This window comes from Suncus etruscus, chromosome 10 (assembly GCF_024139225.1).
Source record: "Suncus etruscus isolate mSunEtr1 chromosome 10, mSunEtr1.pri.cur, whole genome shotgun sequence".
Classification (NCBI taxonomy): Eukaryota; Metazoa; Chordata; class Mammalia; order Eulipotyphla; family Soricidae; genus Suncus; species Suncus etruscus.
In genome coordinates this window covers 110,895,552-110,920,626 of record NC_064857.1, presented here as the reverse complement: position 1 = coordinate 110,920,626, position 25,075 = coordinate 110,895,552, and the positions used below count along the sequence as shown (strand labels likewise).

At 39.4% G+C, this 25,075-nt stretch overlaps 1 protein-coding gene across 1 annotated transcript in view; it reads left to right on the top strand.

Annotated features, from left to right (window-relative positions):
- Positions 1-25,075, top strand: part of ANLN (anillin, actin binding protein) — a 51,841-nt gene that overhangs the window by 7,015 nt on the left and 19,751 nt on the right. Inside the window, exons 5-19 of the mRNA XM_049781735.1 lie at positions 2,134-2,359; positions 4,547-4,737; positions 5,012-5,116; positions 9,308-9,434; positions 11,653-11,760; positions 12,962-13,194; positions 14,589-14,731; positions 15,148-15,295; positions 16,570-16,705; positions 17,497-17,685; positions 19,725-19,851; positions 21,035-21,083; positions 21,576-21,632; positions 22,982-23,020; positions 23,395-23,416. Of these exons, the coding sequence (XP_049637692.1) occupies positions 2,134-2,359; positions 4,547-4,737; positions 5,012-5,116; positions 9,308-9,434; positions 11,653-11,760; positions 12,962-13,194; positions 14,589-14,731; positions 15,148-15,295; positions 16,570-16,705; positions 17,497-17,685; positions 19,725-19,851; positions 21,035-21,083; positions 21,576-21,632; positions 22,982-23,020; positions 23,395-23,416 (1,900 nt within the window). The remainder of the gene's footprint in view (positions 1-2,133; positions 2,360-4,546; positions 4,738-5,011; positions 5,117-9,307; positions 9,435-11,652; positions 11,761-12,961; positions 13,195-14,588; positions 14,732-15,147; positions 15,296-16,569; positions 16,706-17,496; positions 17,686-19,724; positions 19,852-21,034; positions 21,084-21,575; positions 21,633-22,981; positions 23,021-23,394; positions 23,417-25,075) is intronic.

The following is a 25,075-nucleotide window of genomic DNA, read 5'->3' as shown; positions in this document are numbered from 1 at the left end:
GTTTTCATTTTAGGACATTAGTTATATAGAAAGTAAAATAATGAGATAAGTTACTTGCTGATTATTAGGTTACACTAAATGCAGTCCTAAGGTAGTATGTAAAATGGGTTAATGGGGCCTCTTTGTTGTTAGGGAGACTGCTAAGAATTACTTTCTTCCTAGTTAGCATTTGAATGCTTTGCGCAAGTGTATTATTATAAGATAATGCAAACCTTTGAAAACTAGTCATTGTCAGTTTTCTTTTTCTTTCATTTTTCCTTTTTGCTGAACAGTAGTCAAGAAAAGGTATGATAAGCTCATGGCAGAGGCTTTTTGTTTATTTTCGGAGGTCAGACCCATTGTGCTCAGTTTACTCCCCGCTCTGCACTCAGGAATCACCCCGGCAGTGCTTGGAGGATCCTATGGGATGTTGGGGATCAAATCTGAATCAGTTGTGTGCTAGGCAAACGTACTTTTACTCTGGCCCTAGCAGAGCCTTTGGAGTGTTAGTCCGTGCACCTTGCACATGTGCCTCAGCACTTTTTTTTTAGCCTCAACAATTTATTTTCCTTTTTTGATTTTTAAGCTATCCCTAGTAATATTCAGGGGTTACTTTTGGCTTTACATTAAGGAATCACTCTTGGTGGGTTCAGGGAACCATATGGAATGTCAGGGATCAAAACTGCTGCACTGTTGCTCAACTCCATGCCTCACCAATTTTTAAGAGCAAAAGAAACACAAACTTGTATTTCTGAGCAATTCTTTAACTCTAGAGCCACGATTTTTTTTCTCTTAATACACAAACAGCAATGCTTGGAGCTTTTCCCATCTATGAAATGGGAAGGAGAGCGTTGGGGGGAGACTAACTGAGATGTTTATAAAGCTTTTAGCATAATGCTTGGCAGCAATATGCTTATTATAGTCATTCAACAGATAACATGATATGATTTTCCCAAATCAGTATCAACTTAGTTAAAATATAAAAAGCATGTAATTTGGGTCCAGAGATAGTCCAGTTGGTAGAGTGCTTGCCTTGTACATGACTGATGTGGGTTTAATCCTCTGTACTGTCCCTTGTTCCTGTATAGTTCCCCAGCACCACCAGGAATGATCATGGAGCACATTGCTAGGAGTGATATATGGTCCCTGAGCTTAGCGAAGGGTGGCCCCCCCAAAGACAGCACATTATCTGATCTCGAGTTAAAATAGATGAACCACAGCACCTGGCACTGCACAACCTCTTAACACCTCCAGACTATGCACATGTTGATAAAAAGGGTTTTGGTGGCTCCCAAATACTGCTGGGGGTTGTCCCAAGCTCTTGAGCCACTGCCATGTGTGACTTATAAAAGAAGAAGAATCTCTAAAGATTAGTAGTGTGGTAATATGAAATAAATCGATTTTAAAAGTAAGGGGTGACCTCCCTTATTACCCATCAGTAAATTACGTAATCTAAACTACATGCTCTAATTTATTTTTGCTTGTGTGTGGGGGGGCGGCGGGGAGGAAGTTGGGTCTCATGTCACAGTGCACAGAGGTGTTTCCTAGCCTGTTGAGGGACCTTGAACGGCACCAGAAATCTAAATGTAATTGGCAAGATGCAGGGCCCTGTAGCCCCTAATTAGTTTATTTTTATTTAGTTTTTGGGGTTACATCTGGCAGGACTCTGCACTCAGGAATCACTCTTGGTGGGACTTGGGAGACCATAATGGGTGCTGAGGGTCGAATCTGGGTTGACTGCATGCAAGGCAAGTGCCCTACTTGCAGGCAAGGCCAGAGCCCTTTTATTTTTTGTTATGGGGCTCAGTCCTAGCAGTGCATGGGATCACAGGACTGCATGTGTGATCTGGGGGTAGGAATTATCACTCAGACAAGTTCCGATGGGCTAAGTGTGCACATCGCCACAGGCCAGTGCTGTCTCCATCACCACCCCCTCCCCACTGGTGGCACTTCACAGCTTCAATTCGGGGTTGATATTTTTATTTTTAACCCATCACAATGATTTGATATATTTAGAGAGCATGACTTGTTTTTTATGTTTTTTTTTCTTAAAATAAATTCACATAAAGGCTGCAAAACACATCCTACAATTTGAGTTGTTTTGGTTTAGCTAGTTGGTTAATGTTATTTACTCTAAGTGTTGTCTTGTTTCAGAAAGCTACTTCTTCCCCAGTGAAATCTTCTATTACATTCTGCACTGATACTAAAAATTGTGAGATTCAAACTCCTGAGCGACTTAAAAAAACTCCAATTAGTCCTCTGAAAACAGAGGCCTCAAAACTGGTTGGAAAGTCTACTGTGTCCCAGACAGTACAACGCAAAGAAGAATCAAATAGAGAAACTGGTTTGCAGTCTCAGACTAACACCAATTCTACACAAGGTTATGTATTTTTAAAAAAATCTAAAATCACTGCTTTTTTTGTGTGGTTAGCTGTTAGTTTCAGATTATCTGTTCTCAGCCTTTAAAAATATTATTTTGTTTTGGGCTCACACCTGGCAGTGCTTAGGGGATTATATGGGATGCTGAGGAGCGAATTCAGTGCCTGTCCACATATTCTTGCCCTCACCCCCCACATTTTCTACATCTTAAACATTAGTTAATGGTATAGTATTGGCTTGTCAGAGAAAATGTGCATGAGGCTTCTTCAAAGTCAGCTTTAATAGTGAATGAATAGTCAGTTACTAGTCGGTTAATATAGACAGGCCCAGTTACTTGTTGAAGTATTTAACCTGCTGCATTTATGTGGTTTAAATATGTGGGTATTTTTTGTTTGTTTTGTTTTGGGCCACATCCAGATATGCTCAGTGGTTACTCTTGTTTCTGTGTTCAAATTCATTGCTGGCATTCTTGGGGGACCATATGAGATGCTGGGGATAGAACCCGGGTTTGCTGTGTACTATTGCTCTGGCTCCTAAACATGTGTTTCTTTTTTAAGGGATGGAGCAATAGTCTAGCAGGTAAGGCTTGCACCTGGCTTGTTCAGTTTTGATCCTTGATACCATATATGGTCCATTAACCACTGCCTGCTCCTCAAGTAAACCCTGAGCACAACCAGGTGTGGCCCCAAAACAATGTACTTTTTTTACAATGAACAGTGGGAGTACTTAACTTGGATGCATACTTTTTGATGACATCACACTCAACTAAATAGCATAATGGTTTCTATAAGGAGAGAGGTGTAGAAGGTGTAGAGACCAGGGCTGCTCAGACTTCATGGTAAAGACTCCCCAATGGCAAATGAAGTGAATGTGTTTACAGATGACTGTTCCCAATTAAGCATGTGAACATATATTAGGAAATTTCAGAATTACTGTAATAAATTGATGCTACAAGAAATCCATTTTGTGGTGATGTATTTCCTGACATATCCCCACATGCTATTCATTGAGAAACACGAGTTTAAAATATTTGCTTCAATTTTTATGGTAGGATAATTTATTTAATTTGTACTATTCCTCATTAAAATTACTTTTGGGAATATTTTTGCTTGAAAATAGAATCTTTACTTGAAAATAGAATCTTTCACTTGTAAAATAAAACCATCTGGAGACTTTATTATATATCACAAAGAGAGGTAGATAGATGAGAATAAGGAAGGACCAACTGTCAGCTTCCAGATGAGCCAAAATTAATAATTGGAAATAATGAAGTCCCATGTGGACAGTTATTCCTGATTTTCTAAAGATTGATGACATAGGTAAACATTCTTTTTTTATGCATAACCAGGATCTTAGAGGTACTTTATTTACATGTTTATATTTTTAGTGGACTCTAGTTTGGGACATCAGATGGTAGTCTATGACACAGGAGTCCTCAAACTATGGCTATGGACCAAATTCTGGCAGGCACGGGGGACCATATGGATGCTGGGATTCAAACCACCATCCGTTCTGGTTTGGCCACATGCAGGGCAAATGCTCCACCACTGTGCTATCTCTTCAGCACCCCCCCTTCCTGTGTTGTATTTTAAAAGTATTTCATACTACTCGAGACATCTTGATTAAGTAAATATAAATAATTTTATATAAATAAATTTTCTTTTAAGAGAACACGCCTATTTTGAAATTTTAGAAGTTAGACTTCCTATAAACGATATTAATAAATTGGGCTTTAAAAATAGTTAGATCAGAACACTCAGTGTTTAGGTGTGTTATATGTTTAGTCATGTTTCGACCATTTAATTCTGATGGATTAGTTTAAGAATTTTCTAATCCCTTGTCCTCTCACTACTTATTAAATTTTCTTCTTTACTTTTATTTTTTTTTTATACCATGGTCATTTCTGCATCTCCTCCATACAAAGTATCTGTTCTAACTCTTTGACCTATCTCCTTGACTTATTGTACTGTTTTAAAAAAATAAATACTCTAAATATATTCTAGGATATACAATTAAATAAAATAGTGGTAAAAATGAGAAGTCTGAACTGTTTTTATACTTATTTTCTTTCTGAATGTTTCTTCTTAGACTCAAAGGTTTTGATGCTATAATGGATCTTAGAACTTTCCCAATGAACATCATAATTGCTACTCTGAATAACCTCCCAAAAATTGTGCTTTCCTTGCAGGGGTCACAGTGATTAAGCCTTTCCCGAAACGCTTTGCAGAGCGCTGTCACGAACACAGCAAAGAAAGCCCAGCTCGTAGCACACCCCACAGAACTCCTGTTATCACTCCCAACACTAAGGCCATCCAAGAGAGATTATTCAAGCAAAACTCTTCTTCATCCAGCACACATTTAGCTCAACAGCTTAAGCAGGTATTAATTGCAATTTTTGATGTTAGTCATTACATTATCAGCATAGTTCCTAGGGATTAAATGGTGTATTCTGATACTAGTCTTTTGCACAGAGATAAATCACATCTAGGTTCTCTGTATCACTTATTTCGAATTAGAAATATTAATATTCCATATCCCATACATACTTTTTTTTTAATTTTAAAACTAAAAATAAATGAGGTTGAGTAGTATTTGGATATTCTTTCTAAATATACTATTAATCACTCATATAAAATAGAACATCTGATTTTAGGAACGTGAAAAAGAACTAGCATGTCTTCGTGGCCGATTTGACAGGGGAAATTTATGGAGTGCAGAAAAAGGTCAAAACTCAAGCAAAAAACCAGAAAGCAAAAAGGTAATGCTAATAAATATATACAAACTTGGTATCAAAGCTGTGTTGTCTAATTTGTGATTTTGTCTTATATAATTCTTTATATATTTGTTCTGTTCAACAGTGACACTTTCCTTTTGTCTCCTTAAATGTTCCCTCCAACTTTATATATATATATATATATATTTTTTTTTTTCATTTAATGAAACTCTTTACCATAGTAATTGATTATTTGCTGAAAGTCAGATTTTGAAAATATTTCCTTTTTCAGTACTTTCAGATGCCTTTAATTTTTGGTTCTAAATGTTCCTCTGAATCTTTTTTTCTTATGAATGAATCTTTTATCCTATCTATAATCCAAGTAAGTACCAGCCGAAATAAAATAATTTATTTAGCCAGTATTGAAAAAGACTACTTGGTTCATTTTGCTTTCCTTTTTTTTTTTTGTAATGGTTTTTATTTATTTTTTTTTTCAAACAGAAAAAGCCATTTTAATCACACATATACATTCATAGGACTTTAAACAAAATGTAATATAAAATATAAAAAAAACCAAAACCCCACAACAAAAAAAAATTGCATTTACTTGTAAACTGCTTAACAGCTGGTGGGTTGGCTGACAGGGCTGCCCAAGAAAAGCAAAAGCAGATATAATGAGGTACATTTTCAATGAATAACCACCACAGATCATGTGAACTGCTCTAGCAGCCCAGTCACCTGTTCCCCAATCTCGCCTCCTTAGAGACAAACCAGGGCACTCCTCCCATGAATTGAGGGCTCCAGCTATATCGATAATCACCTCAAAGAACAGACAAAACAAACAAACCAACAACAAAAAAACAAAAACAAAAACTAAAACAAACAAACAAAAATCACGCCATGGTCTTGAATTAAGAAACATGGTATAGCACATAACGAAAGAGAAGAAAGGAAGAAAGAAAAAAAAATAAATATAATTGGGGACAACACTTTCAATAATCGCACCCAAACAGAAAAATCGACCAAAATAGATAAATAAATCAAAAATAATAATAACAATAATAAATAAAGGTAATATATATATTTATATAAAAAATAACCAAGATTTTGTGCTTTTTGTATTTGTTTTTTCCCTCCTGCCCTGGCACAGTAAATATTGGGGTCATTCGAAAAGGAATTCACTTGGCCTAAGAGATATGGGGTTTCTCTGTCCTTGGAGCATACTGTCATGGGATCAACTCTAGACTTTGCTCATGATCAGGATCCTTTACTTTCCCGATAGAGTTGTTTTTTTTTTTTTTTTTTGGTGTGTGGAAGACTTCTGCTCTATGTTTAGAGGTCTCAGTATCTGCACAGATCCTGAGGTGGGACTTACGATGAAGTCAGTCTTTGTGGTTCTAGAGGTTCTGTTACCTCAGTATCATTTTAATCCATCTTCTGTGGTTGGTGATCTTGGTCTTTGCACTGAACCTAGGGTGGCACCTAGGATAGCGTCTTTCTTTGTGCTTCCAAAAGCCCCATTCCGTTACAATAGTCTCTGCCGGACCTTTGGGACTGGGGATCATGATTATTGTGCAGGTCATAGTTCAAGCCCTAAACTAGGGCTTTTTTATTGGTCCCAAGATGTATACAGTCTGGTCGTGGTTCTTGCAGCCAGTCATCTGCAAATCCCGATCTTGGTTTTTGGACTTACCAAAGGGTGCCAAGACTTCTGGTTTTGTCTTGTCGTTAGTTGGTAAGGTAGGCTAATCTGCTCTAAGGTCAAGATGTTCGCATTTTCCTCGTTGTCAGGATAACATGTTAGAGCTGGGCCTTATTGTTAGTCCCGCCGTATCAAGGCTGTCCTGGATAAAGTTTGTTTCCTGCAGCTGTTGTGAAGAGCTGTGCCGTTTCTATGTCGGGGATCAAGGGTTCAAGGCTGAATGAATGGTATCTAATCACCTGAGGTCTAAGTTGATTCCACATGACATATTTTCAAGGCAGGAGATATCCCCATATTGTAAACAACTATGAGTTCCTATCTCTAGTAGATAGGAGCTCTTTTTTTTTTTATATGTAAGATTTCCCCTTTACTTAGTGTGCCTTTGCAGGGGGAAGTGGTGCTACATTATAATGTCTGTGTATTTGTGGGTGGATTGATGGGATAACCGAAACAGGTCACATACCCAAAAACGAGGGGGGGGGGAAAGGGAATTAAAAAAGTATGTGCTCACCAATATATATGTAGGACAATCATTTAAAAAAGATAAATAAATAAATTAAATATTTAATAAATTAAATAAATTTAATATTTAATAAATTAATTAAATTAATTAAATATCTGATAAATTAAATAAATAAATTGTTAATAAATTTAATATTTAATAAATTAAATAAATTGTTTTGTTTTGTTTTTAATTTTTTTTTTTTTGGGCCACACCCTGTGACGCTCAGGGGTTACTCCTGGCTATGCGCTCAGAAGTTGCTCCTGGCTTCTTGGGGGACCATATGGGACGCCGGGGGATCGAACCGCGGTCCGTCCTAGGCTAGCGCAGGCAAGGCAGGCACCTTACCTCCAGCGCCACCGCCCGGCCCCTTTAATTTTTTTTTTATCAGTTCTCTTTAACAAATTTCTTTTGAGGAAATTCTGACCTCTGTTTTTTTTTTCCTTCATGTTCCCTGGGCCATGACCTCACCTTCCTCACTGCTAGCTAGAACTGAGCCTGGCAGTACCGGTGACGTTTAGCTGTGCTCCCTCTTTTCTCCTTTGAGCTGTAGTTGAAGAAGGATTGCCTCTTGTGCTTTGTCTTCAATTAGCAACAGCCTGTCTCCCTGGCATCCGAAGCATTCTGGGAGGGCTTTCACTTCATCCTGTGGCTGTTCTTTCCACAGCTTGGCCACACACAGAATCCCTTCTTGTAAATGGGATACACTTTCAGTGACTTTTCTAGCTTTGTCCTCACACTTTTATTTTTGGTGTCCACCATTGCCCTCATCGCTTCTGCAGCTTTGTAGTGGGTCCTCCGTCTTGTCTGGCTCCTCACGTACTATAGCCAAAGAGATACTTGTATGTCCTTAAAATCCAAGAGAGCCAGCGAAAGTTCTAGTACAGGGGTTAAGGCATTGTCCTGCATGTGGCTGACCATGTTCGATCGCTGGCATGGTCCCACAAGTTCCACCTGGGAGTGACTGCCAAGCACAGAGCTGGGAGCACCACCTGGTACACCCCAGAAAGCAAACAGAAAAAGTAAATAAATTAAACTCTTGGCGCATAATTCACAGCTGTCAGTGCCATTCAAAATGTTCTGAATTAGTTGGCCTGACCTGTGACTGCCTCACTGCCACCCAGGTACTCCGTTCTCAGACTGCTGTTTCTCACAGGTTGCATGTTTGGGTCTATTTTCTATCCAGTTATCCTTTGATTGAACTAAACTTATTTTAAATATTTCTCTACTCCTTTAATCAAGTAAAGCCACTTTAAAAATACGGCTAAAAAATAGGAGAGGAAATAATACTTGTGCTTTGCAAATAGCTGACCTAGGTTCCATTCCTGGCAAAGTTATATGGCCCCCTGAAGCCCACCAGGAGCACTGCTGGGTGTGGTCTCCAAACAAAAAGAAACAAAACCACAAACCAGTAGTTTTTTTCCTTAGTCTTACATGAAAAAATGATTTGGATGAGGGTAGGTTGTTTTCTTGGTTTTGGGGTCACACATGGTGGTGCCCTGGGGTTACTCCTATCTCTGAGCTCAGAAATCACTCCTGGTGGGCTTTGGAGACCATATGGGATGCTGGGGATCAAACCTGCATTGGCCGTGTGTGAGGTAAATACCCTTCCCACTGTTTTATTGTATTGCTACAGCCTTCTTTTCTTCTGATCATTTTCTTTCTCTTCTGTACACTTTACCCACTGATATGTGGAATCTTGCTGTAGGACATGCCACTAGGTTTGACAGATGTGGGATAAGTTGATAGAGGAGGATTGTTTTTCTCCTTGTATGGCTTTACCTTGAAACTCAAGTCTGGTGGGAATTTTCATTCACTTTGCCCCTGAATCTCTCAGGAGGATCTCACATACTGGAGTGAGCAGGAATACAGCATTAGTGCTGAGTTCTAACAGGGCTTTACTTGCATGCGCTGTCTGGCTCCATGGACGCATCTGTAGAATGACATTTTGTTTTTTCATTTGATGTCATTGTAAAAAGAATCTAGTTTTGAGATGCAAACATTTTTCTTCCTTTGTGTTTCGTTATTGCAGGAAATTCACTGCCAGAACACTCCCCTCGGAAAACATCAACCTGTTTCAAATACTCCATCTCTTGCAGTAACAGAATTTCAAACAGAGAATCAAACACCAACAGAACCTTCCAGTATACACCCAGCAGGTTAGCACCTCTGATTTCTGCTCGGAAAATGCAGCGCTCTGTACCTTGGTTTGGCAGTTTCAGCAGAAACCCTGCTGTAGTGTGAAAAGTAGGAATCATTTCTGTTCTCCCTCTCTTTTTTTCCATGTCTAGCCTTGTACTGCTTTTTCCTTAGTTCTTTCCAGAAGTCATACTCTTGTTGTAAGGGCAGTTTTTTTTGAAAAATGCCGTAATGTTTATTGAACATGTAGTATGTGTATTTTCCAATTCAGCTTCTTTGCAAGTATTTCTATTGTTGAAATTTTAAAGCTAGTATGCAAGATGCACAGAGATTAATTGTAGCCCTATTTGTAATAAGATGAAAATCACCTATTTGCCCATAATTTCAAGCTTCTTTTTTTTTCAAATCATGCTAAATCTATTTGGTTAGCTATTACCTGCTTAAAAGCATGAGCTACCTTTGACTTTTTTTTTTTTTTTTTTTTTTTGCTAAAAAAAAAAAAAAGCAAAAAAAAAAAAACATTTTGCCAACTTTCCTCACACCAGCTGCTCTTTTCCCCTTCCCTCCATTGGTTTTGGTTTATTTTATGTTTTGGCCACATCTGGTAGTACCTCTAGCTCTCTGAACCATTTCTCTGTCCCCTCTACTAGTTTATTTTAACTTTTTCATGAGGGACTTGGGAGAGGGGACAGGGGAGGAACTTGCAAGCAGTGCTGTGGAAGGTCCAGGTGGCACTTGTGAAGATTCTTTTTTTGTTTGTTTTTGGGCTACACCTGGGGTGCCAGGGGTCACTCCTGGCTGTCTGCTCAGAAATAGCTCCTGGCAGGCACGGGGGCGGGGGTGGCACCATATGGGACACTGAGATTCGAACCAACCACCTTAGGTCCTGGGTCAGCTGCTTGCAAGGCAAACACCCCTGTGCTATATCTCCAGCCCCGAGAAGATTCTTGATTAGTTGGGTGAGATGGTTCAGTGCTTGGATGCTGTGGTGCCAGGGACCACTGGGGCTACCCTGGGCCTGTGGGCTACCATTGGTGCTTAGAGTTCTTTCTGGATCTCGAGCCTGTATCTTTGCAACATCTATGCTAGCTTCATCCCTCCACTGTTTTTTTTTTTTTTAATTTAACTTTGTTTAACCATCAATTTTATATCCATTTATCAATTGTATTTCCTCCTATTATTAGGTGAAATCATTTAATATAGTTGTCTTTTTTCTTCTTATTTCACTTTATTTAATCCCAAGTTCTTTTCTTTTTGCTGCAAGTGGCAAGATTTTATTTTTTTAAATGGTCAAATTCTATTTTTTAAAATAGTCAAAATAGTCAAATGAGGTACATGTACCTCATCTTCAAAGCAGATGAAGAGACATACAAGGCAGGTTCTCTACCCCTGAGCTTCTATACCCTTGGCCTCTGGATACTCCCCTCTCTAGTGTTTTCTTGTTCTTTGGACAGAAACACAAAGTGCTAATCCCAAACCAGAACTGAAAAAGCAAAGCAGAGAAGGGGTATTGCTGAATCATATGGTAGCTCTTAACTTGGCTTTAAGTTGAGGAAGTACCTTCCCATTTTCCAAAATTATTTGATTTGAATATAAAATATTCAATGACTTAAAAATAGCACTGTTTTATAATAAAAATAGTTACATATGATTCCTTAGCTAAGAAGTTCTGGGTTCTTTTATATATACCCTATTTGCCGATGTATAAGATGACTGGGTGTATAAGACGACCCCCTAATTTTGCAGCTAAAACATAGGCTTAGGCCTCTATTCGCTGTATCAGACAGAACGTTCCTGTGCTGCATGTGCTGCATGTGTTCCTGTGCTCATGTACCACAATGAGTCAATCCCAACAAGCAAAGGTTCAAAGGTTCTACTGGAATAGACTTCCTCTCTGACTCTGGCCACTCTGAGCAGGCTTTTGACAGTGTAGATTCAGGTCCAGAACATTGTCTCATTTGCATGCATAAAAGCCTGCTTGGATTGGCTGAGTTAGAGAGGTGGTCCGAGCAGCCTGGCAGTGATTGGTGCAGGATCGAGTTGGAAAATTCGTTTTGTGGCAATATTCAGACAGTTTTCGTTTAGCGGCATATTGAAACATTTTTCGGGATATACTCGGCATATAAGAGAAGGACCCCTGATCTTCGGTTGACTTTTTTTGTTTCAAAAGTTATCTTATACGCCGGAAAATACAATATTCATAAAAAATTTTTTTAATACTCATTTTTTTTTCTTTAGGTTCCATTGAATGTGAAATGAAGTCCAGCCCTTTGAAAATAACTTTGTTTTTAGAAGAGAAAAACAATATAAATGTAGCATCAGACCCAGAGGTTGAGTGCCAGACTGGTTCGTTATTCCATATTAACTTTGGACACACACTAAGAAAGAATAAGTTGGTAGCAGCCCATGTTCAAATATACAGTGCCCCATATTTCAAGTATCTTTTGATTGCATTACACCTCATTTTCTTCTTCAATTTGGAAATGTTCTAGCTTCTGTTGAGATAAAGTACTGTTAACAAATTATCTTTTGACATGAATTAGTGCCTGTGAGACTGTGGTTATTCACTCATTCTCACAAGGGACAAAAACCATTGCTTCCACATTGCTTCCACATACATAAAATTTGAGAAATAACTGGCCCTTGAAGATTATTTGTGAACCCTCCTTGAAGTGATGCTATGAGTTTGTTTTTTTTGGTTTTGGTTTTGGGGCCACACCCAGTGACGCTCTAGGGTTACTCCTGGCTATGTGCTCAGAAATCGCTTCCAGCTTGGAGGACCATATGGGACGTTGGGGATTGAACCACGGTCCGTCCTAGATCAGCCGTGTGCAAGGCAAACCATATTACTGATGAGCCACCTCTCTGGCCCCTGAGTTGTTATCTTACAGTTTACTCTCTTAATATTCTTTCTAAAGTCTCTAAAGCCTTTAATGGTTTCAGTCTTGTTGCTGAGAAGATGTTATTGGGTATTATTGGCTGAGTGGGTTGAGAACAGCTTTCCATGAAGGATGACCAAGTTCGATCCCTAGCACCATATGATCAATATGATTATCCCATATGCCAGGCCCATAACAGGTCCTGAGCAAACCTAGATGTCTTCCCTACATACTCCCCCTCCCCAATCCAGAAAAAACAACAAACCCCCAAATAGGAAAAAAAGAAATAGGAATTTGGAAAATTATTTTGGTTTGCTACTGAATATTATTTTTACTGAATATTACTGAATATTTTGTAAACAAAAATGAGATGTTTTTAAAAGGAGAGGCTTTTTTCTTAAGGCAGTTTTTCCAGTTTAATGAATAAGCTTCTGAGTGTTAGGTCTTCTTTTGAATTTCATTTTGATTTGTTTTGGAGCTACACCCAGCAGTGCTTAGGTCTTACTCCGGGCTCTGTTCAGAAATTACTCATGGCAGGCTTGGGGACCATACGGGATGGTGGGGATCTTACCCAGTTTGGCCATCAGCAAAGCAGCATCAAGGTATATCTGCTCGGTCCTTTCTGTTTTATTCTTAAAGGTCATAGTATCTATTGAACTGTTTTTTAGAAGCACTACATGAGATTGAAATGAGTGTGGATGATGATATCAATAGTTCAAAAGTAATTAATGACATCTTCAGTGATGTCCTTGAGGAAGGTGAAGTAGATGTGGAAAGGAATAAAGAAGAGATGAATCAAGCAGAAGCAGAAAGCAGTGAAGAGCAGGAAGATGCACTGAACATCTCCTCAATGTCTTTACTTGCTCCATTAGCACAGACAATTGGTGTTGTTAGTCCAGAGGTAAGAAAAACTGAATCTAAATAAACGTGGAATAGGGAATCTAACTAGTTTGGGGGTTTATCTCCCCTACCCCTCTATTTTGCTTTCCTTCTTTATGACTACACCTGACTGCTCAGGATTTTATCCTGGCTTTGTGGTCAGGGATTGCTCCTGGGAGGACTCGAGTCTCTGTCTGTTGTCCACAGGGGCCAGCTGCATGCTAGGCAGGTATCTTAGCTCTGTACTGTCTCTCTGGCCCAGGACCAGGTAGATGGGGATTTGATACGCTATAGTCAAGAATTTTGTGAACCTGATGTCAGTCTTCTGAAAGATCTTAAAACTCTCCAGTGTTTTCCTGTCACCTTAGATGTTATTTACAACATAAAATGATTTATAAGGGCAGATAAGTATTTGGGCTCAAATGCTGCCCTTGCCATTAACTGATTGTTTCTTGTTTTTGGTGGGGTTTTTTTGTTTGTTTGTTTGTTAGTTTTTTGGGTCACACCCGGCAGCGCTCAGGGGTTACTCCTGGCTCTGAGCTCAGAAATCGCCCCTGGCAGGCATGGGGGACCATATGGGATGCTGGGATTCGAACCACTGTCCTTCTGGATGTAAGACAAACAAATGCTCTACCTCCATGCTATCTCTCTGCCCATCCCCCCCTTTTTTTTTTGGTTAACTGATTGTTTCTTGGTCAAGTCATTTGACTTCTTCACCACAGTTCCCTCTTGGTTAAATGAAGTCGAAACTGTAATGCCCGCATGATGGGTTTTTGTCACCACCATCATCATCAGTATCATCAGTATCATCATCATAATACTTAGTAGCAGGAAACATTTATTGACTACAAACTATTAATTGATACCCTAAGTAAATAAACATAGCTCCATTTAAAAATTGGCTTGATTAGAAATATGACTTAAGTGCAGGCTTCAGTACTCTCTGAACTTTGTGTTGTCCTGGAAATGGAACTCATAAATGCAAAAGCATGTGCTCTGCAGCAAAGCTAGATACCAAGCCCCTGTTTTTTAACTTTTATTTATTTTTTTATTTTTTGGTTTTTTGGGCCACACTCGTTTGATGCTCAGGGGTTACTCCTGGCTAAGCGCTCAGTAATTGCCCTTGGCTTGGGGGACCATATGGGATGCCGGGGGATCGAACCGCGGTCCTTCCTTGGCTAGCGCTTGCAAGGCAGACACCTTACCTCTAGCGCCACCTCACCGGCCCCTGTTTTTTAACTTTTATTTTTGTCTAAGAACAAAAAATTGCCTTATTTTAATGATGACTCAGTGGATATTTATTTTTTTGGGGGGGATATTTATTTCTTGATAAGAGAGCTGTTAATTCATCAGAATGGTTATTTCATATCTGTGCTCTCCACAGAACCTATTCATGTTTGATGTGCTTCTCTGCAGAGCTTAGTTTCCTTGCCTGAATTGGGATCAGAGGACACCAGCATAAATGAAAGTCCCAAACCAGGAAAATTTCAAAGGACCCGTGTTCCTCGAGCCGAATCTGGTGATAGCATTGGCTCTGAAGATCGTGATCTTCTTTATAGGTTAGAACATACTTGGAGGGAATGTACTCATTAAGGGGTTATGGTATACACTGACATCATAACTTGTGCTATAATTATTCATTATACTATTAATTCACCCATTTGGAATAACTTTTGTCATCCTCTTTTACTAAGTAGTATTTTCTGTTTTGAGAAATGTTTTGAAACATCAGATTCTACTTTATGTTTTCAATAAAGCCAAGTGCTTAGGGACCAGCAAGATAATAAAGAAGTAAGTTGCTTGCCTTGTACACAGCTAGCCTCAGTTTGGTCTCTGGCAACATGTATGGTCTCCCAAGCATGGCCAGAAGTGATTCATTGGCACAGCTCCCTCCACAAAGCACACACAAATAAAAAGCAAGCGGAAACCATAGTGCTCAGTGTGGATTTTTAACAGTCTAAATTATTTCCCAAAGCATTGATGCTTATAGATCTCAAAGAGTCAAAGAAACAGAACGACCTTCAATTAAACAAGTGATTGTTCGGAAGGAAGATATCACTTCAAAATTAGAGGAAAAGAATAAATCCATTTCTTGTCAAGTCACTGTCAAACAGAAAATGCAGGTATGTTGATCTTGTGAAAGGGGATTTCTAGTGTCTCCTAGACTAGACTGAATTCCCTGGGGCAAGGTCCAGTCTTGACCCTCTATCCCCTAAGTGTATACAGCAGTCACTGATATTTGAACAATGAATCACCCTTTTTTAAATTTTTGTTTTTTTGGGTCATACCCGGTGGTGCTCAGGGGTTACTCCTGCCTCTGTACTCAGAAATCGCTCTTGGCAGGCTCGGGCACCATATGGGATGCTGGGGGTCGAGCCCCGGTCTGTCCCGGGTCTGTCACCTTCAAGTCAAATGCCCTACCGCTGTGCTATCACTTGGGCCCTGTATTTGTCATATTCTTAAATGATGGTGAAATATAAAGTTGGTTTTGTTTCCGCAGCTTTTTTTTTTACAATAAGAAAAAATTTTTAAAAACGTAATAATTAGGCCAGGTAATTGTTTGTTTGTTTGGGGTCCATACCCTACAGTATTCAGGGCTTACTCTTGGCTCTGACTCAGGAATCAGCCTTTGAGGACTTGGGACCAAATGGATACCAGGGACCGAACTCGGGTCAGCCACATGCAAGTCAAACGCCCTACATACTGTACTCTTCCTCTGGCCCTAAGCCAGATAATTAAAAAAATCTCTACTTTGTTGGAAATATATAACCCAGTTAACTTAATAGGTATGAATTCTGTATTTAAAAAAATGAAGAGTGTTTATGACTTATCACAACATAAAATAAATGTTTTTGGTGTATAGTCTGACTCACGTCGCTCATTTAGGAGCCATATGGCCTCCAAGATATTTCAAGAGGGCTTCAGGTGGAAATCACGTGAATGGGATGCCACAGCCCAAGACTAGAGGGTCATCTAGTAGCTCGGGAAAGAAGGGCACAGGAATGAAATCATCTCAGAAGAGCCATGGTGGGGAGACTGAGAAACACTGAGGTAGACCAGAGGCTTCCAAACTTATTTGGCTTCTCACCCTCTTTCAGAAAAAAATAAATTACTCAGTGATCTCCTGGAAATCTACTTTCTTTAGTGTAACTCAGAAAATTTCTCTCAATTGCACAGAGGCTACTCTGATTCCCCCCTATGTTTTCTGCAGCCCCCACCCAGACACCTACTTGCTCACTCTGGGAAAGATGGCTGGACGTTAGGAATAGTGTGACTGGAATTGTACTTTATCTGAGACTCTGTGTTTCGGAAAGTACCAAGTTAGATGAATCAGAATTAGAGTTTAAGTCAAGTGAGCTGAATCCATGCTTGTTTCTCTTTCCCTTGGTCTCACTAGGAACTCAGTAATGAAATCAACCTGCAGCAGACAGTGATCTATCAAGCTAGCCAGGCTCTCAATTGCTGTGTTGACGAAGAGCATGGTAAAGGGTCTCTAGAAGAAGCTGAAGCAGAAAGACTTCTTTTAATTGCAAGTAGGTTTGATGCCCCTGAAAAAGCTCTGCTCTAGTAGTTTCATTTTGTCTAATTGAGTTAGTAATTTCTAATTTTAGAGAAGTTACATGGGGAGAACTTTCCTGTTGATTTTGGAACCATACCCAAACAGTGCTCAAGGTTTACTCCTGGCTCTGCGCCCAGGGATCACTCCTGGCAGGGATTGCGGAATCTTGTGTGGTGCCAAGTATTCAATCTATGTGGCTGTGTGCAAGACACACACCACTCCCTCCCTGTTGTACTCTCTCTCCAGCCCTGTAGAATATTTGTTTTATTTGATTGTTTTTGTTTCTTGTACTCATATAAGAATTATTGGTACCATATATGTTAATAAGATAAAATGTAGTTTGCATGAAAGATGAGTAGTTTCTCCATTTGAGAAAGTGGGATAGAAGGAATATGCTAAGAATGAATTTATGAATATGTAAGTATACATATATACATGTATACATATATACATAGGCACACTCACTGGATTTATACATAGCTAAAAAAATAAGGTCCTATGAATCTTGTTTTGTGTATATGTGTGGTTCTGAAGGACAGCTTGTTGGGGGTAGAGTGATCATACAACACAAGAAAACTGAACTGGAATTGGAAGTATTACAGATGGCAATCACTATTTACCCAACTGCTTATCATACTGTGTAAAGAAAAAAATTACTACTTTGATCTTTGATCTTATGTATATTGCTATTTTAGTATTGAATTGTTTCTCATGTAGAAGGTCAGTTTTTGTATTTGGAATATTGACTTACATATTTTTTAATAGCTGAGAAGAGAACACTTTTGATTGATGAGCTGAATAAACTCAAGAATGAAGGGCCTCTGAGGAAGAATAATCAGGCTGGTGGCCCCAAATCCCAAAGAGACTTTGTCCCATCTAAAGGATCAGTGACTTTGTCAGAAATCCGCTTACCTTTAAAAGCAGATTTTGTCTGCAGTACAGTTCAGAAACCAGGTATGATGATTTTACCTGTATAGCTTCTATAGACACTTGTTAAATTATGAACCTTATTAGACTAAAATTATGCAAATGTGCAACTATTAGCGTAAAGATCAAGCTTGTCATGGGCCATCCATTCCTTTTATTAAGATAAATATGGAATAACCCAGGGAAAATTTTATACTATATTATACTTAGACTAATACTATACTATACTGTACTGTACTATACTATACTATACTATACTATACTATACTATACTATACTATACTATACTATACTATACTATACTATACTAAACTATACTAAACTAACAGACATGACTGATTGTGCATAATTTTGGACTTCAGATTTCCTAATTTGAGCTACCTTAACACAGCAGATTATTTGATGTCCTTTATGTTTATTGTGGCATTGGAGCATCTAAAAACTTACTTTGTTTAGGAACTGTTCTGTTCTATTGGGCACGGGATATGACTGGGGGCATATGGGAGCCTGAACTTTTGACTTGGGGCACTGAGTGTGTTTCATCTACCCTGCTCCCACCTCCCCACCACTATGTACCACTAGATGCAGCAGATCTATTCCCCCCCAAAACCCCATGATAAAAATGTGTTACATTAATTCTTAAGCATAGGTTTATGGGGCAAAGAGTAAAAATAAATAATTTACCTCTTTTTGGGAGAAGGTGGCTCATACCTAGCAATGCTCAGAGCTTACTTCTGTCTCTGCTTGGGGATCTCTTCTGGTGGGGTTCGAATAAACATATGTGGTGCCCAGGATTGACGGGTGGCCAAGTTGGCTTGGGGCATGAAAAGCTCAGATCTAACACAGAGACATCTGTTGAAATGTTGTTCATTTTGATTCTCTAGATTGAATAAGTAAACTTTCCTAATGTGGGTATTCTACTGAAATTCATAGGCAAGATGGGTAAAGATTTCTTTTTAAAGGCTTTTTTGTGTGTTTGTGGGAAGGGTGGTATTGAGGGGTGAGAAATCTTACTCCGAAGTGCTATTCAGGGCTTCAGGAGCCAATGTTGGCAATTTCAGTGAGTTTTCACAAACTGGGCCTGCAATTCAATATGAGCACTCAGCTGGCCCCACGCTTAACTGTCCTAACTCCTGAACCATTGATCTGAGGGGAAAAATTCTAGGCTTAGATGAGAAGTGAATTTTAGATAAAGAACAAAAGATTTTTGAAAAGTATTAAAATAGGAATGAGGTAACTTAATTGTTAATTTTTTCCATGTCTGATTTTAAAGGGATTGCAATCTGTTGGTAGCTATGCATCTTGAATGCAGTGGTAACTTTATGACTAGATACGTGGCTTATGTTTTAATTAGAATTTATCTAAATAAAATTCATAAATATAGTAGCAATTTTAGTTTTGAAATAATAGACATTTGCTCTTGAGAGGAATTTGCCTTACATGCCCATTTCCTGAGTTCAATTCCTGTCATTTCATAGGGTCTCTTGAGTTCTACCAGGAGTGATCCTTAAGCAAAAGAGTTGGGAGAAAGCCCAGAGCACTACTGGGTGTAGCCCCATCCTCAAATTCCCCAAATTGAAACAAAAAACACAAATAATTGAGCCAGACGGCACTTTCCTTCCATTAACTGACCTGGGTTTGATCTCTGGAATCCCATATGGTGCTATGTATCCTGTCCCCACAGTTTCTCCACTGCTACCACTGCCACCCGCCGACATTCTGATTGATCAAAGAATCGGGAGTCAGCTCTGAACACCACTGGGTGTGGTCCAAAAAGCAAAGCAAAACAAACAAACAACCCACAAAAAATTAAGGTTCAATTGCTAAAATTCAAAGACAGCTGAAATTGAGTTCTGGAACAAATTTATTTCAATTCATATAATTGGAAGGAAATTCTTATTTCGGATTTATGATGATTACCTTAGATTTTATTTATTATCTAGGAAGTCGATTTTAGTTAGTTTAAGCTAATGTTTTTGTACAAATAAATTGCATTGTTTCTTTATTCCTTTGGTCTTCTAGAATGCTGATTTTACTTGTGCTTGTTATGTGATTACTTCTCACAGATGCAGCAAATTATTATTTCTTGATTATGCTAAAAGCGGGCCCCCAAAATCTGGTAGCTACACCATTAGCCAATGCTTCAAACTCTGTTAATGGAGATGCTCTGACATTCACTACGACCTTTACTCTGTAAGTAATTTGATTTTGATAACTTACACACAGTTTTCTTTTAGCTAATCCAGGTGGCATTTGTAATCCTTGGAGTTTAGTATGCTCATTATTTTTATATGGACACATATCTGTTTTGAATTGTTAGCTTAACTTACTACAGTTCTAATCTTTCCTTCCATTTAGTAGTACATTTCTTCCTTGTGACTATAAATATTAAATGTTTGAAGTTTATGTATATACAGTATATATTTATAAAATTCAAGCTACTTTCTTAATATATGCTTTAAATTTTATGTGCTTTATATTTCCATGGAAAGACACTGTCACAGGTTTATTTGGTATGAGGACCATAATTCAGTTTGATACATTATTTTTTAAGACCTTGAGGTGTAAAATGCTGGAAAAATATTTGATTTATGTATAAGTAAAAGTATAAGTAGTTTGTTTTTACTAACTTTGGTAGTCATAAACTATAAACCATGAGGTTTATAACTATTAAAATAATTTATTTTCTGAAAACTTGTAATATTTATTTCATCAATTTTAATAGCATAACAATAACTTTCTTCATTTTACTTATTTTTTTAAACGATTGATTGATTGATTTGTGTTTTGGGTCACACCCAGTGGTGCTCAAGGGTTACTCCTAGCTCTGTACTCAGAAATCGCCCCTGGCGGGCTGAGGGGAATGCCAGGAATCAACCAGGTCCCTCCCAGGTTGGCCTCATGTACGACAAATGCCCCACCGCTGTGCTATCTCTCTGGCCCCTTATTTTTATTTTTTGGGGGGATTTGGGTCACATCCAGGAGTGCACAAGGGTTACTTTTGGCTCTGCACTCAGAAATTGCTCCTGGCAGGCTTGGAGAACCATATGGGATGCGGGGTATCAAACCCAGGTCCGTCCGGGGTCATCTGCATGCAAGGCAAACGCCCTACTACCATACTATCTCTCCAGCCCTCTTGTTCTGTTTTGTTTTGTTTTGTTTGTTTTTGTTTTTGGGCCACACCTGTTTGACGCTCAGGGGTTCCTCCTGGCTATGCGCTCAGAAATCACCCCTGGCTTGGGGGGACCATATGGGACGCCGGGGGATCGAACTGAGGTCCATCCTACGCCAGCGCTTGCAAGGCAGACACCTTACCTCTAGTGCCACCTCGCCGGCTCCCCTCTTGGTTTTTTTTAATGCTAATTTTTTTTTTCAGGCAAGATGTGTCCAATGACTTTGAGATAAATATTGAAGTTTACAGCTTGGTAAGTAATGAAAACTTCATAGAATAATTAACAGTGCAGATTTCTTTCTTTTTTTAATTTGGTTGATTTTGCTGGGGGTGGGGTGCATTTTAGGAGATGCCCAGCTATGTTCAAGTTTTACTTTCGGCTCTACGCTTAGAATCACTCAAGGAGGCGCTTGGAGGAATCTACATGAAGTGCTAGAGATTGAAGTTGAGTCAGCCACATGCAAGCCAAACTTTCTACCTGCTGTACTATTCTCCTGTGTATCTTTCTTAAAGCTCAAGATTTTGGATCTGGAGAAATAGTACAGCGATAAGATAACCGCCTTGCACACAGTTGACCTGGGTTTGATCCCATCTCTTACCCAAGTACAGCCAGCAGTGATTCCTAAATGCAGAGCCAGGAGTAATTCTTGAGTGCCATTAGGTGTGGCCCCAAATAAAACAATAATAAATAAGTCCCTTTCAAAAAGATCAAATTTTAAATAATTACTTTTGATTTTATATATAGGTACAAAAGAAAGATTCCTTAGGCACTGATAAGAAGAAAAAGGCATCTAAATCCAAGGTAAGGATTCCAGAGCTGCATTAAAAGGGTTATGACCCCATGCCCCATGGCACTGAAGAATGCATGGCCCTCCAGAGCTCCACACGGTGGGCCCAATGCCCTTATGACATTTGAGCACTGTCTGGGGTGCCCCCAAAATAGATAAGACAGAAGTAAAGCCAGAAATTATTATATACATGCCACAATGTGCTTGTCAAATTGTTGTACGGTTTATAATTATTGTAAATTGGGGATATTTGTTTTGTTTTGCTTTGTTTTGGGCCACACCTGGCAGTGCTCAGGAGTTACTCCTACTTCTGTGCTCAGAAATCGCTCCTGGCAGGCTCCGGGAACCATATGGGATGCTGGGAATTGAACCCAGGCCTATCTCAGTTTGGCTGTGTGCAAGGCAAATGCCCTCCCACTATGCTATCTCTCTGGACCCCAAATTGGGGATATTTTTTATCTGATTTCTAAATTTCTAGTCACTGTCTTTAATAGGTCAAATACTAAATGAATTTAACAGTGAATAATAATCTTAACCATAAACTCCTGGTGTGTTTAGGATATATGACTCTAGTTTTGTACTTCTGCTTGATTTTAACCTTTTGTGATTTTGTCAAGCTCACAGAAGTGAGCTCTGAAACCAGTATGAAGAGTATGGTAGCCACTCTGCAGGCTGAAAGAATACATTTCTAAGGGGCCGGAGCAATAGTACAACAGTAGGGTATTTGCCTTGCACTCTGCGGATCTGGGACAGATCCAGTTCAATCACTGGCATTCCCAGCCTGCCAGAGGAAGAGCCAGGAGTAACCCCTGAGCACCACCTAGTGTGGCTCAACCCCACCAACTCCAAAAAAAGTAGATTACATTTCTAGCTAGTTCTCAGCCTTTGGTATTGCTCCTAAGTTATCATTTCATCAAGTTTTTTTTTCCAAAGGGGGGGATATGATCAGGGATGGTGGTGAACTTTTAGGCGAGATACTGAGGGGGTTTTTGTTTTGTTTTGTTTTGTTGTTTGTTTTTGGGTCACACCTGGCAGGCTCAGGAGACCATATGGGGTGCCAGAATTTGAACCACCATCCTTCTGCATGCAAGACAAATGCTTTACCTCCATGCTATCTCTCCCACCCCCTAGGTTTTTTGTTGTTTTTTTTTAAACTGTCAGTAAGTCAAGTAAGTTTGGGTACTTCTGACTAAATAATCATTTAGTGCTAACAAAAAACGATTGACAGTATGAGTAAGACCTTAATTAAAAACCCTAATATGCTATAGATGAGCTATTTTCTGTGTAGCAATGCCTAGAGATTGGGTGATTTTTCATAAGCTCTAAGTCTTAATATTTAATAGGAAATAAACTTATCTTTTAGGCTATTACTCCAAAACGACTTCTCACATCCATAACTACAGTAAGTAGAATTTTTTTAAAATTTGAACTTGGAGAAATGTTCATGTTATACATAAGATTAGTAGTTCACAGAGCCCAAGAAATAATGCAACAGATCAGCCCAAGGTTAGTTCCCATTTGGTCCCTGTAGCAGTCTACAAGCATGGATCCAGGAGTAAACCCTGGGCATTGCTGAGTATCAATACCTTTTCCTCCCCACATGAGTTCGTTAGCTAAAATGAGCTATTTCTAAATTTTTAATACAACTGCAGTCCTTAAGTATACTGTGATGAATCCCTGAAGTTTACATAGGAGAAATGTTTGCTAATATATAGTCTTGTAATTTTACATATACTAGAGAAATGACTTCCTTCTTACTGATTTTTTTTTTTCCAGAAAAGCAATCTTCATTCTTCAGGTGAGTAGAACTTGAACTATTTGAAAATGCTAGGATAAAGAAAAGAACTGGGCAGTTTTTTTACTTATGCATGCAGGCCACTTTGATTTATGTGTATTTGTCTTGAGTCTCTCAGATTGGTATTTTTTCTGCATGGATTTTAGTTAGAAGATTTTGGGTCACAAAACTGCTTGCTCTGGCCACAACTTTGCAGCAGACCATGGCCTGTGACACTTTCAGGTGCTCTCTGCAGTATACATCTGAAACAGGGTCACTTGATAGCTGAACTCTGCTTTCATGGGGGGGGGGGGGGCCTAGTGCTAGGGGGCCTTACCTGATAGGTATACTCTGCTATCTTGGTTTGGGTAGGCACCAGAGGGGCATACCTGGCACTGTTTGGGGGCTACTCCCCATTCTTGCTGTAGTATATGGCGGGGAGGGGGAGGAAAGGAGGGGGTAAGAGGGCTGGGAAGAAGGGGAGAGGGGAGAAGAGAGGGAGAAAGTCAAGATATTTGAATAGGAAGGGAAAGGAATAAAAGAGAAGAGAGGCCAAGGGATTTTGAAGGGAAGAGAAGAGAAGGAGAAAGACAAAGAGAAGGGAGGGGGGCATATCTGGCATTGTTTGGCCTACTGCCCATCTGTGCTCTGATGATCTTGCAGTGCCAGAGCTTGAGCCCAGGCTTCCTGCTTGCAGTGGTGTGCTCAGCCTTTTGAATCTGGCTTTGGACTCTCAGTACTATGGGCTGCAGACACGCACTCCACCTTCACCTTTTACTGTCTTCAGTTCTCCCCTTGCAGCTCTTTCTGGCCACTTCTGTTCTCTGGATTCATGCTTTGCTCCCTGCTTTACAGACTTGCTTGCCTTTTTTCCTTTATTGGGCATGCTTGGCATTGTAGCATCTTTTTATATAGTTCACTGGGCACTGGGATTCCAGTAAGACAGGAGAGACCTCCTGTAGAATGACTAGGCTGAAGTGTGCCAAAAGGACATTAGGGGATAGAGTTTGTTTCAGTCACTTCCTTGACTTTTGGTCTCTTGGCATATAGAGTAAGTGGAATGGTGATATCAGTTTTCTTTCTGGTGCTAATTGTGACATTGTTCATGAGACTCGGGGGCCAAAGGAAGGAAACCAGGGGGAAGGGGTCACGGGGGGGGGGGGGATTCAGTACACTGGCCATCACCTATTGATTTCCTGTGGCCCCATTAGACTCTCCTGAAGATGTAGGGGCAGACTAGATGGGCCCCAGTGAGAAATGTCTAGAAGTCATTTCATTACTGTTAGACGGAATTACTTTGCTTTATCTATACATTTTTTGTTTTTCTTTTTTTTTTTACTTTAAACACCATAGTTACAAAATTGTTGCTTACGTTCAGTCATAGAATGTACACCACCCTTCGCCAGTGCACATTTTTAGCCACAAATATCCCCACTTTCTTTCTCACCCTACCCCTGCCTGCTTCTGGGGCCGGCATTTTACTTCTCGTTCTCTTTTATTTTTTATACTATGGTTTGCACTATTGCTAATGAAGGGATACCACGTATATCATTTTATCCCCCTGTCAGCATCCAGTTCTTTTCCAGAATGATCAGTTCCAACTATCATCATCACCATAGCGAACCGTTCACTACCTTAAGTGCATTCACCACTCTTTGTGGCAAGTTTCCTACCAAGCACTGG